Source organism: Orbicella franksi, chromosome 3 (assembly GCF_964199315.1).
Source record: "Orbicella franksi chromosome 3, jaOrbFran1.1, whole genome shotgun sequence".
In the NCBI taxonomy this organism is placed as follows: Eukaryota; Metazoa; Cnidaria; class Anthozoa; order Scleractinia; family Merulinidae; genus Orbicella; species Orbicella franksi.
The window spans coordinates 6614657-6631337 of record NC_138147.1 but is presented as its reverse complement, the minus strand read 5'-3'; the positions used below and the strand labels follow the sequence as shown (position 1 = coordinate 6631337).

Genomic DNA, 16681 nt, shown 5'->3' with positions numbered 1-16681 from the left:
TCTGGAGTTTTCTTACACAATCTTGTTAATATTTTTTAAGTTAATTTACGTTAATTCTAATTAGAGGACCCGAAAATAAAGTCATCAAACTTTGAATCCACCCAGTTATCATGTTATTACAGGAGGCGGGATGATTTTTGCTACACATGATTTAAATCAATACTTTTTGGTCATATCGTTTTAGCTCTCTGTTTAGTTTGCATATATGTTTATAGCATAGCTTCCCTATTCCTCGAATCTCTGGCATCAGAAAACTGCACGACCTATGCCACTACCTTTCCAATGTTAAAATAAACCTTCGTAGAGTGCTTCGTTATTGCATCAAGCGGACGAGGAAAGACGAATTAGATGTCGGGCCAGTCTTCTCGAGTCATCTTCTTTATTTGACATGACGTTAACCACTGATATTTTATAATCCGGACGTTTGGTTGGGAATATCCTTTTCAATTACTCTATGGGAGACTAGAGTTTAAGATGGGGTTTAAAAGCAATCATGTTTTCAAAAGGGGTCCAAAAGGAGTCTTGAATAGCCAGGGTTTTTGGACTTTCTGTAACGAAACGATACCCTGATCTATAGAAGCGACATATCTGAACGAAAAGTCTCTCAGTGCCTCATTCATTGCGATAAGACATCGTTTAATGATATATCAGTTACAAGAAGTTATGTCATAAGGAAGTTACAATAAAATGTGCAATGAAAGGATAAGATAAGATATCTTTTAATGATACAAGGATGGCTGATTAACTGAAGCAGTTCGGCACATCAGAGATGTATGCCTCCTAAACTGAAAAAGATATTTTGAAATTCTGCCTGTATAGCAGTTATTAATGTATGGTCATGAATTATTTCTCTGGTCAAAGCTTTATTTATAACGGCTTTCAGGTCATCAAAATTCTTTGCCCTGAGGGACAGACAGATACGGATGGTTTCGAATGTTTAATTTGGTCTTTTATTAGTCAACTTGAGCATGGTGAGTGACATAACTGTTGTTCAATTGAACTGCTTAGGCCTCTGGAATAACCAGTGCTCGACTTGGTTTTGTCTCTGAGGAATTACTTCTTGGACTAGAGCAAGAAGGGTTAAACAAAGAACGTTATTGCGCATGACAACACGACACACTGTTTGCGTAGCGTCAGGTTATAACTCACAAATTTAGTAGATGTCTCACTTTGTCCGGAATCGGGCGTCTGATGAAGGATGCCTGTTTATTCAGGCTAAAAATGAACATCAGTTGATCAGAACATCTCGACCATTTTTTGTTGTTGTAACAACACAACAGTGCAGTTCACGAATTGCGCGTGAACGTGTCGGAATGTTCATAATCGTGCTATCAATCACTCGCTTACTTCATTGTCATTAATTAAAATTAAATCAGTTCCAACAAATTGATTTTACGGCAGGTCCTTAAAACATGTCAGAGTATTAAAAGACGACAAAGTAGACGATTTGTTTTGACTGTGGACTAGTACTTTATCGATAAGGCTCTTTTTTCCTGGTAGACATGTTCCTCATAGAATGCGGCTTCTTAAAACGACATCAATGACGTAAGGTTGTGGAAATATAATCAAAGCATCTCATAGCTCCAATAGTGCCTCAAGCTACAATGGTCTTGATATCAACACAATTCACGTCGTAGTAGCAGTCGGCTACATTTGCTAAGAAAGACGGATTCTCTCTTTCCCTTTAGCGAAAAATATCACGTCCGAAAGCTCCTTTGTAAAAGCAAGAAAATGTCAGTTACGTTGCTTCGCCCCAATCCCCATCCATTCTTTATACAGTTCCTCATGCCGTGTCAACCACTGGTATTTATCTGTTCAAGAAGAGCGCACAGTTATTGACTTGTTGATCAGTTCCCCTAAAACGTTTTTGACGCTATAATTAAGATGCTCTATTTTATTAGATTTTCGCCATTCACTGCCATTTAAATTTATTGTATAGCAGGTATACTTTCCCTATGAACGGAATTTAGAGCCTACTGAGAGCGAAGAAAGCGAATAAACTTTTATCTCATCAAATTTTAACAGTTTTTCCACACGTTTTAGCAACAGACCCTGCGTAATAAACCGTGCAGGTTCGTCAGCAAGGCTGACAATGACTTGATCTACCTGGCCGAAGTGCTCTAGGTGATATTTTCAGCAGTCCGCTCTCTGATCATCCCTCGGGTTTCTTTGCTTAATGTTTGACTGCTTATACTAATATTTTTATTTAATTTGTCATTAGTAATACATTAAGTAGAAGCTCATTCATTAGGAAACTAAACCAAGGTAAAAGTTGTCATTTGTACAGAACTAGAAGATTCTAGAATAAATCTAATTATAGCGCTTGAATAACGTGTTATAGTGAGTAACACTTCCGTAGCTACAAGGGTAAAAAAGTGTGGTTAGTCCCCTTAGTGGCTCAGAAACGTACGAAATTTGGCTTTTAGCTGTTGAAGACAAATAGTTCACTAGGCTCTTTCTTTCAAGGCTGACAATTGCGAAATTTTAGGAATACTCAAGAATAAACCCGAGGCTGAGATTTTGAAAAGAATATAATTTTTTGTGTTGAAAATTTGTAAATACAACGTAGATATATGTTTTTAACTACACCGTATAAAATTCTTCCTTTCTCTAAACGGAAGAATTAGCCAAAAACCAACAAAAATAGCATAAGCCGTATGCGCGATGCTTATAACATGTCTGCAAGAAGCTATGAATACAGCCTATCAGGCTTTGGTGCCTAGAGGGTGGCTCCAAAATTACTTTAAGACCATGCCACCAAATACATTAGAAGACAGAAATGTCATACGCTATAATCTATGAATATTCACGCGAATATTTTCAGCCTAAGATCGGCAGAAAAATAAGAATATTCAGCCTCGGCGGGAAAAACAATTATTATGTGTGGTAGTGGTACTCAGTAAAGAAATGTTCGCAATGGTGAACACGATTTCTCAGGTGTAACACTGGCCAGCATTAAAATAGGAATATTTAGGAATTATTTCCGTCGTGATGCAATAAGTTCAATCAGTCCGTAGCGAAAAAATGATGACCAGTACAATTACCCATAACTCGTAGCGCACGAAAACCTTAACAATCCTCATAAAAACGTACAGAAAAGTTGTAACACCTCGAATCTAGTATACACAATGTCGTAATTGCAGGGATAAATAATGCAAAATATATGGCTTTCCCTGCGGCTAATTAATGGGTTGCGTTACTTTGGCATGGTATTGTTGTAAATTGTACAGCCTCCATCATTTTTCCTGCGGAGGCTTACAATATATTTCCATTGACACAACATTTCCTGAAGTTCATTTTTTATATACAACAAGATCATGATTCGCGTGAAACCTGTTCTCGTTGCATTTACAGGAAATTTCGTGTTTTACCCGCACTTTGTAGCAATCTATGGCAATATATTAAGCAAACCAATCAAATACGTTCGGAGGGAAGCGGGGGTACTCCCAGAAAGATTGGGTTGGGGTGTGCGGCCCGCTTCCCAAAACCTTTACCCTATTTGTGATCAAAATCTTCGATTTTCCCTATCCTATTTATGACCTGACCAAAAATTCGATTTCCTATTTATGACCTGACCTAAAGACGAGTATGCTGTATAATTTTTTAGATGTTATTGCTCTCAAAATAGAAAACCGCATTGTTTATTCACAGGGGTGGCAAAGGCGGAAAATGTTGATCATAAATGTAAAAAAAAAAGTTTCAAGTTTCTCAATGACATGCCAAAAGTTTAGCTAAGGGATCATGCTGTTCTAAAACGTCTGGTATGCATACTGATGTAGACACATGTGAGACTGAGATGTCTCTGTAAAACGAAATTGAGATCACGAGTTAGTTTCGCCTTTAAAGTTATTCTCTTCTCTCCCGAGGTCGTTGATTATTTATACTTCCACAAATAAATGATGGAAAAGTTGAAACACTAGATGACACATCGCAGGGACCTGTTTTAACGGGTTGAAATTCGCCTTTAAAAAGTGCATGTACACAAAGGTCAAGAATGGACATTCGAAATTGAAATGTTTTTTGTACATGTAAACATGATGAAATATTCCATTTAGTATTTACCTTACTTCTTTATGTCTGAACACTTAAGCGCAGTGAACGACCGACGTTGTTTTCTGAATTGATTCCAGATCTGTATGAAGCGTGTCCTTAATGATCAATTTCATAATGTTTGACCTCGTTACAAAAAAGATAGAAAGAAAAGTACATATATTAAAACAAATACAGGACATTATCAAAATACGCCTGTCCGTTTTCTTTTGTCTCATGTCTCTGTAGTTGTTTCCTCGGTTTGACAACCAACTTGGTGTTTCTCATGATGATTTATTTGATTAGAAGTAGAAATAGACAACAGCAGTTGTTCTTGTGGACCTGTTTTGCTTGCGCCTCCGCTTGTATAAATACTGTATTAGGCTTAACAGCACAATTACAGACAGTAAGTGGTAAAGAAAATTTCCCTAACAACGGGTGCTAATTATAAGTAGCTTTCTGCATTTGCATGTTTCTTATGTTTATGGTTGTGCTTAATATGCGCTAGTGAAGACTGGCCTTTATCCTTGAATTCCTGCTCCTGTGTTACAACAGAATTTACATCAAAATTTTGCTCACCGGTTAGTCTTGTACTTTTAATACGCAATAAACAGGATTAGTACTATCCGCTATAGTTACCATGGATATTCATTTGCCTTTTCACTTAATAGGACACGTGATCATCGTCATTTCCAAACATAAAAGTTTGCGTTTTAATCGCAGTTGGAATTAACTTGATCATTTTGGGAAGGCGTCAACGCCACCGCTCCGGCATTTCAAGGTAAGAGATGATTAGCAGTCATTTAATATTTCTATCTGTATCCATATGTGATTTGATACAAGTGACTCAGAACACAATTTGGGTTTTGTCAGCCGAAGGTTGGGAAAACAAATCTCGTTCAAATTGCGATTAGGCTAAAGGTGGAAAAAATTGATCGACAAGAATCAGTTGCAGATGAAAAGGCTCGTAATGGGAGAAAAACAAATCAAGTTTTCTGTGAAAAAATGAAGACTGAACCTTAATTTACCCTCGGTCAGTGTTAGTAGCAAAATACCAGCGGGTCCGAGCAGTAAAATTTCAGAGACCAATATTTAAAATTAAACATAACCAGGTTAAAAACCCCAATTGGCAGGGTGCAAACCAGTTGGGTATTTTCAAGGGTGGTCCGACTCGGATCTCCCGTGAAACAACATCAGCTGGTGGTCAAAACGGACTTGAGTTCGGCTTCCTAACTACTTGGCGCGCTGGCTCAGAGACGTAGAGACGTTTGAATGATTTTCAGTGTGAAAAGTGACCAAGGTTATACAACAGCCTTCTTCTTCCAGCCGCTGAAGTCTGCTTAGAAGCATGGGTGGACGTTTGGGAGAACAAGCTGCGTGCGAGTGTTTTCACCAACTTATCGACTCCTTTCAAACTCCGTCCCACTCGTGTCTCTATAGCTCAACAGAAACACGGAAAATGTATTCTTTTTCCCTTTAGAAAGCAAAGCAAGGAAGAAAATTAACGAAAATCACTCTTTCATTGCGATTATCAGAATGTAAATTCTCCTTACTCGCGCACATATCAGCATCATCTTTGCAGTTGATGAGCTTTTTTCACGTGAGTGGAAGAGAATTGAAAATTACAGAGCATTAGCAAATAATCATTAACATTCTGCCCCTTTGCCTTGAAGCCGGCCCACCCAAGGTTTGAGGCTACCAGTCTTTATGGTTCAAATATTAGCAAGAGATACGAGACCTTTTGAGAAGAGCGCCTTGTTGAAAATAGGTTGGCCACTTTTACGCTAGCCCGATCAAAAGCTCAGTCAGTGATTTTCTTATTTAAAGAACTCCTCTATTAAATACGGCCACCCCGTTAATACGGCCAAACCGGATTAACGGAGTTCCACTGTAATGGCTTCTTTTTTCGGGGGAAAAGAATGTCTTCAATAAAGTTGTATTCTGGGCCGAACTAGAAAATTATTTAAGCCAATGATAAAATTAGCATTGTTCCGGTTATAATGCCGCTACTATAACCGAATTTTTAGTCTTCAGGTTTTTTATTTATTTATTTATTTTATTTTATTTTATTTATTTGTTACTCAAAAAATAGAATGAAAAACTAAATGTACCTTAAAATAAATAATGGAAAAACAGTCGTCTTTCTAAATTTTCTGAATCCGCCGGTTCCTGTAACACAAAGTGATTCTTTTCTAATGATTTTTAAAAGATGTCATACCACTCTTTTACTAATTAACGTAAAAGTAAACGTGACTAGCAAAAATAGATTTCTCCACTGTTGATGCAACAGATAAAGTTAAACGACTTGTTTCGTGTTCAGCGTATTATCGACTGGGGACACCTCACCCTGATTCGCACCAGTTTATAACGTCATCGGAGATCGTTTAAAGGAGGGAAAAGAAGATCAAAGAATGAACAATGAATGCATGAAAACAAGTTAGGATCGTGAAAGGAAGCATTTAGTTTTTTTATTTGGAGTCGCTGTATCACACTGCAGCAGCTGCTCCCCGCATGCGAAGTGGCTCCCCATCTGTCAGTCGTATATTCAAAGTTTCCGTGAACCAGAGTCGCAGGTGACGGTTTACATAAAAAAAGACTTTGAAGCTTTCCCAAACTCACCCAACTGTCGATCATTTGGCTCGTTCAAATCCGGCTGTTGATTCTAGACTTTTCAGGAGAGATCTTCGGTGACGTCATAACCATAAACTAACAACGAAAATCTCCTTAGCATCCAGTCAGAACACTCGTCATTGTACAACTAGTTATAAATTGAATTTTATATCAATTTAACTTTCTTCTTATTTTATTTTTCAGCTAGGTATCAAAGAACTACGAGAGAGCAAGAGAGAGCAGAATCTGACGGAGCCGCAGGTAAGTAAATCATATAATGCGTTACTTTAAATTTAGAATACCTGACTATTCTCAAGTGTGCGCAACTGACTTTTGCTCGAAAAACGTAAAATGGCGAACGATACTTGTTTAAAAGTCTTTTAAGATAACGCCTGGGGTACTAACACGTACGCATACTCTTCATATTATTCCTTATAATTCGGCTTAGCTGGTCTGCGATGAATACTAGTGAATAGTGAATTATTATTGATTCCCTCAGCGGCCAGAATTTTGCAAAATGGACTGCTAGAAAAGACATTTCAGGAATTGAATTAATTGCTTTTCAGGTTATAAAAATCTTTTTACATTCATGTTTGGAAGACAACGTCAGGTAAATGTTGTCAAATGCGACGCAAGGAACGTAGATAAATGATAACCTTTCGCGTGCGCGTTTGCAGAGAATGGACCGCGGAGACGCACCAGATTAAAAAAAAACTTGATCCGTCCTTATTGGCGAGAATATTGCTCTTGTTCTCGTGTTTTTCCAAGCACAAGGTCTATAAACCTGCGAAAAAGAAAACGAACTCGACCAACATTTGAATACGGACCTCACGCTAAATGAATAACAAATATATAATATGGGGGACCAGTGGTCAGCATGAGCGTGAACGTACTGGCAAAATTTATTGTTTATTAGAGTGGCGTTCATTTTGCGCATTAGCCCGTTGATTTAAATGGCACAACTTTGTCGCAGTTGTAGGTTTTATTTACAAGAACCAATTATTTTTATGCTTGGTTGACGTAAGTTTGCATTGTTGCATGCAGCAAGGTTATACCGTTTAAATCGGCCCTTTGAAGCCAGGTAACCTGGTTACGTCGTAAAGACAATTATCAGATGAATTATGAAGACCCTATAACAACGTTCTAAAAAAAAGCATTGCGTTATGTTCCGAAAACATCCGCTTTAAGAAGGATATTATTTTCAACATCAATTAGCCTCTGCCTGAGGAGAGAATCTTTCCTAATAAGCGGATGCTTAAGTTAAAGGGAGGACCTCATAATAGAGGTACGGGGTTTGACGTCATTTCGACGGTTTTATGCCACTGTTATAGACCCTTTTCATAAATGGCAGCCAAGTTAAAATTTTTTTGTATGCATTCAAATTAGTCTCACTAAACTCGCTTGGGAGTAAAAATTCTTTTGAATTAACAACTCAAAAACGAGGTTAGTCAGACTAATTTTAATACTTACACTGAAGAATTTATAATTGGCAGCCATTTACGAAAAGGGTCTTGTTATCTTAAACTGAACTTCCTCAGCTTCTCTGTCAATGCCGCTAGACAAAAGGATACGATAAATTTAAAAAAAAAACCCACTAATCTAGATTTAAAAAGACCATGGGATATCATGTCTTAGATAATAACTTCCCCGGTGAAAAATTGAACCAGTAAGGAAAGCCGATGATATCGTCACTCAAAGTAGACTGTTATCATTTGTTTAGCATTGCGAATTTTCAGCGCTCAGCTGTTAGACAGGCTGGCTAGCCCGCTCGTGGTTTCTTGGTTTCTCTAAGGTGCTTAAAATGTATGATCATACTTCCAAAAAGCTAGCGGATTGCTAAGGCGACGACAATGAGACAGCAATTTTGTGAAAACGTTAACTCATATATGCCTTTATCTGCCGTGGGTTGGGTGCTACATACAATCCATATTTCACAAAACACGAGTTATGGTTGTCACTGGATGGACCTGTAGATAGTAAAAGTTTTAAACTAATTTATAGCTATCGCAGCCGAATAATTTCCTTGCCACCTGCGACGCCGAACTTTCAACGTTGCCTTGAGCTTATTACATTTTTTTGTTAGCGCACGTGACTCATACTTCTCTCATACTTCTCAATTATATCAACGCCTTTAAGTGCTGGTTGGATACGTCTTTACTGGCTGCAATAAAATTTTATTGAGGAAGTAATGGAGATAATTTTACAAATGTTTTACACAAATAGGGCCCATTGGACAATCATGCAAGTCTTAAATGTCTCAGTTATTTATTTTCGAAAAGAAAAGCCGATAATAATTTATGTTGTGTTATCCTCAGGCAAGAATGGTAAACAGAGTTTAAAGTGTTGACCCTCTGAGCTAAACAGAGAAGTAAGTTCATCCGCCAAGAAGATGTGGTTTTCTTTCGGGGGTCGCAGAGTTCTACAACTATGTTTTTTGGCGCTGTATATTTTTACAGTAAATTCTTTAAAAAATGGTGAGTCAATAATTGAAACGTTGTTGGTAATACATAAGGCGGCAGCGCGCCATTAAAAAACAAAAACAAAAAAAACACTCGATTTCAACGTTATACATGGTTATAAGATTTAATTTAATTGAGTAAAAATGCTTATGAAACCCAGTCTTCATATGATACAAAATAAAATCGATCGGAATCTTGTGATCACTCACATTAATCAAGGTAACGCACTGGAGAGCAGTTTCAACAGTTTAAAAAGTAGGTGATATCATAGATTTAAGCCATAAAGGTAATCATTCACGTCTGTCGAGAAAGTTAAAGCTTATCCCATGTATTTGTGTGTTCTGGGTAAAAGTGCTGTAGATATTGTCCACCTTTCTCTCCATTACCTTCTTCTCTTCCTCTCGTCTTCTCTATATCTTACGCATTTTTATCTTATTTATATTTTTATATTGTAAATATGTTTGATCAGCTTTTTGAATATAATATTAGATCTTGTTATTATATATAAATTATATTTTTTATGTTAAAGTGTCCCCATTAATATTTCTGCTATTTTAACCTGACACTTAAAATAAGATTACTACTACTACCACTACCACTACTACTACTCTTGGAGCCAGCTACTCTGGGGTAAAATAGCTCGTATTCATTCAGTTCATTTTCGCGTCTCTGGATGTTCAGCACGTCTAATTAAACACTGAAATAATCACTGATGCTAACTTACAATCTATGAACCTCCTATCTATATCTGTATATAAGAATATCAGTTGAAACCTACTTCCTCTTCCAATCTTTTTTACTTTCTCCTCCCTTCGCGTCTAGCTCAGTAGATTTTTTTTTATCTTTCACATTTAATTCTACAAAATATATCTAACCGAATTCGCAAAAACATGCCCGCATTGACTCAAAGACAGTCCCAGCGGCCAGAAGTCCTCTGACCACACCCTGGCAAGGAGATTGACCAATCACGCATGCACGTGGCATGGGCCACTCCAGCAGGGTGCCATGTCAACACAGAAGCCTCAAGCAAGTTCAAACAACTAAGTAAAATACCCAGAAACACAGTCAACATCAAGCTTATTTAACACTGAAAAATCAAATTCTAGCTAGTTGGGAGTGTCAGTAAAAGACACCCTCCCCTCCCCCCTGCTTTTGACAGCTGGCCCCCTGCAAGCCACCAGCAGATAGGCCAGTCATTGGGCCATGTGCCCAGCCTAGCCTTGACGGAGCCCCCCCTGGGTTTAAGTTCGCTGGCTTAGCCTGGATTCGGGCTTCGCCCGAATCCAGGCGAAAACCTAGCGGACATGTTTTTGCGAATTCGCTTAGATATATAACGTGTATTTGATCGCTACTTCACCTCTTACATCACTGCTTCTCAAACTCATTAATTATTCAGCACATTTGGACAAAAGGAGTCGTGACCGTCACGGTGTTTGGATATCTGATCTTAATTAGCATAGATTTTACGATTTTATTTCTCTGTTTTCTGCTTAGTTTTTGTTTCAATTGAGAAGATATATCAAACACTCAAGACAGTGCTTGACCACGTTTCGCGTCGTATTTTCAACCCTCTTCTCGGCGTTTGGAAATGTGATCTAACACGGTCTTTCGTGCTTGATATATTACTTCACGTCTTACTGACTAGACAGAACTTGAAATAGTGGAAGATAGTACTCGAGCGCGTGCTAACTGTCAGAACTGTGTGTGTTTCAATAACAGGAGCAAACAATATATCTGTGAAGGTAAGCGACGATGACGAACAACGCTTGCTCAACTATTTGTTTACAGACCACAACCCTCGACTGCGCCCTGTCATGAAGAAATCACAAGTGGTTACAGTCACGTTTGGAATTTCTCTTCACCAAATCATTGACGTGGTAGGATAGTCATTCTGAATTATAGCTGGCACTAAACTATTTAGTGACGCGTACATGAACATTTTACTAGTTCACCTGTTACTCGTCCCTGCTTATTGGTGCATTAATGGTGAGGTTTTCAAAATTGGAAACAATTAACTCTTCAGCATGCGCTGTTATAACTTATCCCGGGGGGAGGGCTACTTTCTTACATGGCTATTTAGGCATGTGCGGCCCCAAAGGGTATGATTTTTAGCCGTTTTGGTCAGAAATAGGTCCGCATTATTTAGCTGATTGTACTGTTGACTATTGAATCTCACACACAATGTTGTATAATACATACAGGATGAAAAGAACCAACTTTTGCAGACCAGCATATGGGTTAGACAGGTGAGAATCCACGTGTTTCATTTAGCGATCCATGCAACGGTTTCAGTTCAATGTAAAAAAATAAAGTAAAATAACAATCTTTCTGTCTGCCGCATGAATTTTAAAAGTTATTTCTTTAATTAGAATCTTGTAAGAGGCTATGTATTAAAAAAGTAAATATCTATCACGAAAGAGATGATCCTTTTTTTCTGATATTGCCTTGACAAGACTTTTCGTCTGGCTAAGGCCCTGTGTAAGGTTAAGTCTGTATACGAGCTAAATGACCCGCCAGACCGGAGCTTATCCCGGTTTCTGTAGCATGTAGCGACTAGGAGTATTTCTACTCCCCCCTGGATGGGATGCTAGTCCATCGCAGGGTTACCCCCGGCATTAAGTTCGCCGGTATCTATTTATACACCTGGGTGGAGAGAGGCACTGTGAGAGTAGAGTGTCTTGCCCAAGAACCCAACACAATGTCCCCGGCCAGGGCTCGAACCCAGGCCGCTCAATCCGGAGTCGAGTGCACTAACCATGGGGCCACCCAACCTTCACTCGGGTCCTGTGTAGTAACAAGGAATTCACTGAGGTCGATCGTATATCAACGTTCTGATTCTTTCAGGTCTGGAAAAATCCTTTCCTTGTTTGGAATGAATCAGACTTTGGAGGAATAAAATCCATCAATGTTGAGCCATCAATGGTCTGGATCCCGGATGTTTACTTATACAATAAGTAAGTTATCAGACCTACTTATACTGCATATATGATTTTTATATAATTCACCTAACAATTTAATTTCAGAAGCTAATTTGAAACAGCTACTTTTTATTCTATCATGCAATGTAGCTCTTTGATGTTCATTCCAACAAAACGGCTTAGACAGAGAGCTACGCACCCTTATCTGGCTTATTTTGCGAAGTAATACCTTTTCCTTAGGTCACCCTTAATATTAAGGTCTGCAGACAAAACTAAAGAAAAGCATTGCTTACTGTCACTTTCATGAAAACTATTCCAGTGGAAACATTATATTGATTAGATTGTCACATCATGCTGTACAAGGTGCATGGTTCTCACTTTCATACCGCCTTTGTGTGTTACCTGATTCACTTGAAAACAATTGCATGTATTACTTTAATTTGTGTTACTATTGCACAAGGCAAGGCTTGAACTTATTGAGGGGTAGGTACGTGTCTGTGTATGGTCTTGTGTTAAACAATATAGTTCAACAATGCGGTTAATAACTTTCTGTTGTGTGGATAAAACCTTTATTGTAACAGGCCAACTAAAAATGCTTGAGCAGTAAGTACACTGCGACACTCGTGGTTGTTTGCAAGGTCAAAACTCGGTCGTTGAAGTATTCTTATTCTTATGTGTGTCACATGAAATTATCGAGCCTTTTAAAGCCGATAAACATGCCACATGAACTGATACTGAAGTAACAGACAGTTATACCCACCCACAACCTTTCACCCAGTTAGAACCTGTTCAAGAATTTTCCTCTTTTAGTGCTGACCATGAACGCGAGGGAGGAATGGATCAATTCAAAACGCAAATAGTTGTCGACTCGTCTGGCACCAACAAGTGGCTCGCACCAGTCATCCTGTACAGCTCTTGTAAGATGGATGTCAAGTATTTTCCTTTTGATACTCAGGTGGGAATTTGTCTCTGTCATGCACATTATTACACGACAGGAGCCAATGATGGGATCCTGACACGACTAAGTTAGTTCAGATTGCCAGCAACTAAAATCACCCAATCAGATTGCTCCATTACTGGTCCAATATTTTCTAAGTATTGAACAGGGCACTGTCCCGAACGATCCCACACAATTAATCTCGAGGCCGGATCTTCTGGTAGTCTTATGACTCTTATGGCTTACGTTTCCGAAAGAACTTGCCTTTACATAAAGACCATTTATTCCGTTTCAGACTTGAGTATTCGTCTGGTCGGCTCCAATCAGATTTGCATGCTCAAAGTTTATGACGTTTTCCCGGGCTATGATCGTGGCATTTTTCCTAACATTCTCAGCAGTGGGATAAATCTCTTATCAACCAAGCGTGCTCGGGACCGTACTGGGAGAATATCGGCCCTCGGTCTTTTTTATACGCACCTCGATGCACTCGGTCCGTGCTGAAAAGACCTCGGGCCGATATTCTACAAGAAGGTTCCTCGTGCGTGGTTAACAAGATACATATGATGAACATCAATAACTAAATGTAAATTGAGGCACTGTATCAAAGAACGAGGACGAAATCGCTGATAGGGGAGCTCAGCACCGTGCTTAGGTAAGGTTACGGTTTTCTACTCCAGATTTTCTCACACATCGTTTAAATCACGGGGGGGGGGGGGGGAGCACTCCAATTTGGAGGTATACTCCCGTATACCTCCAAATTGGATGGAGGTATACGGTCCACTTCCCGAAAGCCTGACCCTATTTAAGACCAAAAACTGTGATTGTTCCCTACCCTACATGTATTTACCAAAATGGCCAAAATCGACCTGTGTCTGACCAAATTAAAATGGCTTAAAAACCATACCCTTTAGGTCAACACACGGGGGTTTAAATATACCTTTCATTTTTCAAGTTACTTTAGTTTCGTTCTTTTTAACAGGTTTGCAATTTAAAGTTTGGTTCCTGGACATACGATGGTTTTCGTGTCGACATATTGCCAGAGGCACCATTTGCAGACACGAAAAAGTTTGTCAGTAACGGCGAATGGCAGCTCATCGGATTTCCAGCCAAGAGAAACGTGATCTACTATGTGTGCTGCCCAGAACCTTACCCTGATGTGACATTTACTCTACAAATACAACGACTGGCTCTGTTTTACTACATGAACTTGATCATACCATGCCTTCTAATTACAGGTGAGAAAAGCGTCACTAAGTTGTGCTTGTGAATAGCCAACTGGTCTACTTCCCACCAATTGGGATTTTTCAGTCTATAATGTTTATTTGAAATATTTGTTTCTTCATATTCAAGTGGCATGCCTGAGAACTAGCTACAATGAAGTGTAGCTAAGCGCATTGACCGCTATAAACATTCAACATAGAACATTTCGCTTCAATCTTACTCTTCCATAAATATAATTATACGACGTTATACATTGCTGGGGACCAAGACGATGAGTGAGCGAGTGAGTGAGTGAGTAACATTAAGATGAACTTTTGCACTTGTCCCGTTTCATTGTTAGAGCTTACAAGTTAGTGAGTAAAAATATAACGTAATTTAACTAGCTTCGTATGCGAATATTTAACAATTATTGGACGATCGAGGTCGAACAGAATATTGTGCATGATTTGTTAATGTCTCGCAGATCAATTATTTGCCGAAGCCAAATATTTTGTGAGAACCGAGTCTTTTTATCATTTGAACACCAAGTTTGTTTCCAGATTAAAATCCCTCTCAAGCAGCTCAGGGAGGCGATCTGCCATTTTTCATACAAGCGCATGAGCAGAATATGTTTTTGCAGCAAAACACAATTTGACGGTATTACGCAGGAGCACACCATTATTTGCATACAGTTATTTGCAGGTCACGTGGTGGGCTTTCGGCCAATGAAAAGGAAGAAAACATTGCATCAAATAATAATAAAATTTAGCAATTCCATTGACAGCCGACATAATTTTGACATAATTTTGACATTTCGCATTTTTTTTTTTTAGTTTTGACCGTGACAGCATTTTACCTGCCTCCGGAGTCCGGTGAACGTATCACATTGGTAATAACTAACCTACTGGCCATGACCGTATTCATGCTTCTTGTAGCAGACATCATGCCGTCCACCTCTGAAGTCATCCCAGTCATATCCATTTACTTTAGCGGTACCCTTTTCGAGGTATGTCAATCAAGTTCAAGGAGGCTGGTTATTAAACATTTTGCAATACTTAGAAGGAGCTCTGGAAGGAGCTCTCATCAAATTTTACAAAGCTAAGATGGCTCGACTTTTTTTGGAACCTTACCAAAACCTGTGTATTTGAAGTTGCTTTTTTTTCTTTTTTAATTTGAACTCGCTTTTAATATAATTTTCAGTTTTTGTGACAGGCAAACCGACCACCTGTGCATGTTTGAGTTGCTCGCATGTTAAAACATGCGAGCAACCTACTGTCGCTGAGGTTCCATTAATTTCTTATTGTAGGTTTCACTGGCTCTGCTCTTCACATGCTTCATACTCAAATGTCACTTTCACGACCCTGCTACGTCTGATATGCCCTTGTGGATCCGTATTGTTGTCCTCAAATGGATGGCACAGTTTTTGCGATTCGAAATGCCTAAAAAACGTAAACGGTTCGCCGTTGATCAACACGAACATGATCATGCTGCTGACTTGCTGAGGAACAAAACAACGAAGGAAGGTCTCGACAATAAACCTAATATTACGCAAGAACCGTCTTCGCTCGATGCCTTAAGCTTCGTCTCTCGCAAAGGTGTTCACTCCCTCGTTAAAAAACTTTCTCGTTCAAACCTTGTGAATGGCAACTACAAATCGGGCCCGAAGTTTCCACATCATGAGGACATGGGTTCCCTCCCGAGACTGACCGTCTCTGAAGTGGAGGACTGGCACATAGCATCCAGTCACGCAAGTTTGTCAAGTAACGAGGAGGATGATCAGCGACACAACGACGAGGCAGGCGCAGGTGATGGGGTCAGCGGTCACGCATTTGATCAAAGGTGCATGGCGGAGTTATTGAAAACACAGGAAAAGATATTGGAGCATGTTCAAATGCTGTGCGACGTTGTGACCGAAAACGAACAATTGCAAGAGAAAAAGGACGAGTGGAGTTTGGTGGCCGCCATCTTTGACAGAGCTTTTCGAATAGGATTTTTAATCATGTTTTTCTTGCTGAGTTTGACGATATTTTATTTCTCCATGGGTTAAACATACTGCTACTGTGGAATCTCACGCTTAGAAGAGGTCCAGACATAAGTCTAGGAAAAATTGCGAACATTATGGCAATAGAAAGCCAATCCGATATGCTACCTATTTTTAACATAGTTTGGCCACGTATTTTCTACGGGACAGTTTTTGTCTGTCCGCAGTCTCCTTCTCGCGACAACAACGTGATATTCTGGATTTTGCCTATTGTCCGTTGTCACGCGTTTTGCATGTGACATTGGCCAATTCGCAAACATTTGAATTTGAGTTTCATGTGAGGTCATAACCATGTGCAATTAGTAGACGATCGGTCAACCAGCCTGGTTCTTTACTTTTTGCTGCTACACCGTGCTGACGAGACCCAACCAGGTGGAAACAGCTGTCCACAGTTGCAATTCTTGGCTTTCAGTTTGGACTCTATCATGTCGTTGTCTTGTTAAGCTTTCTACCTAGTAATCAGCCTTGCTTCATTGTTATGTTTTTG

The 16681-nt window shown here is 39.2% G+C and overlaps 1 protein-coding gene across 2 annotated transcripts; it reads left to right on the top strand.

Moving 5' to 3' along the window:
• The first annotated feature begins 4613 nt into the window (after positions 1-4613).
• LOC145480950 (neuronal acetylcholine receptor subunit alpha-7-like) lies at positions 4614-16681 on the top strand. Of its 2 annotated transcripts, XM_081459299.1 has the most exons (10): positions 4614-4810; positions 6844-6900; positions 8955-9113; positions 10818-10975; positions 11300-11344; positions 11943-12052; positions 12827-12971; positions 13933-14188; positions 14987-15159; positions 15460-16681. In XM_081459299.1, exons 3-10 carry the CDS (start codon positions 9029-9031, stop codon positions 16198-16200), a joined length of 1713 nt encoding a protein of 570 aa, XP_081315425.1. In that variant the 5' UTR covers positions 4614-4810; positions 6844-6900; positions 8955-9028; the 3' UTR covers positions 16201-16681. The 2 variants fall into 2 exon arrangements, with proteins under 2 accessions (XP_081315425.1, XP_081315426.1); XM_081459300.1 differs by lacking the exons at positions 4614-4810; positions 6844-6900 and having other exon boundaries at positions 8946-9007.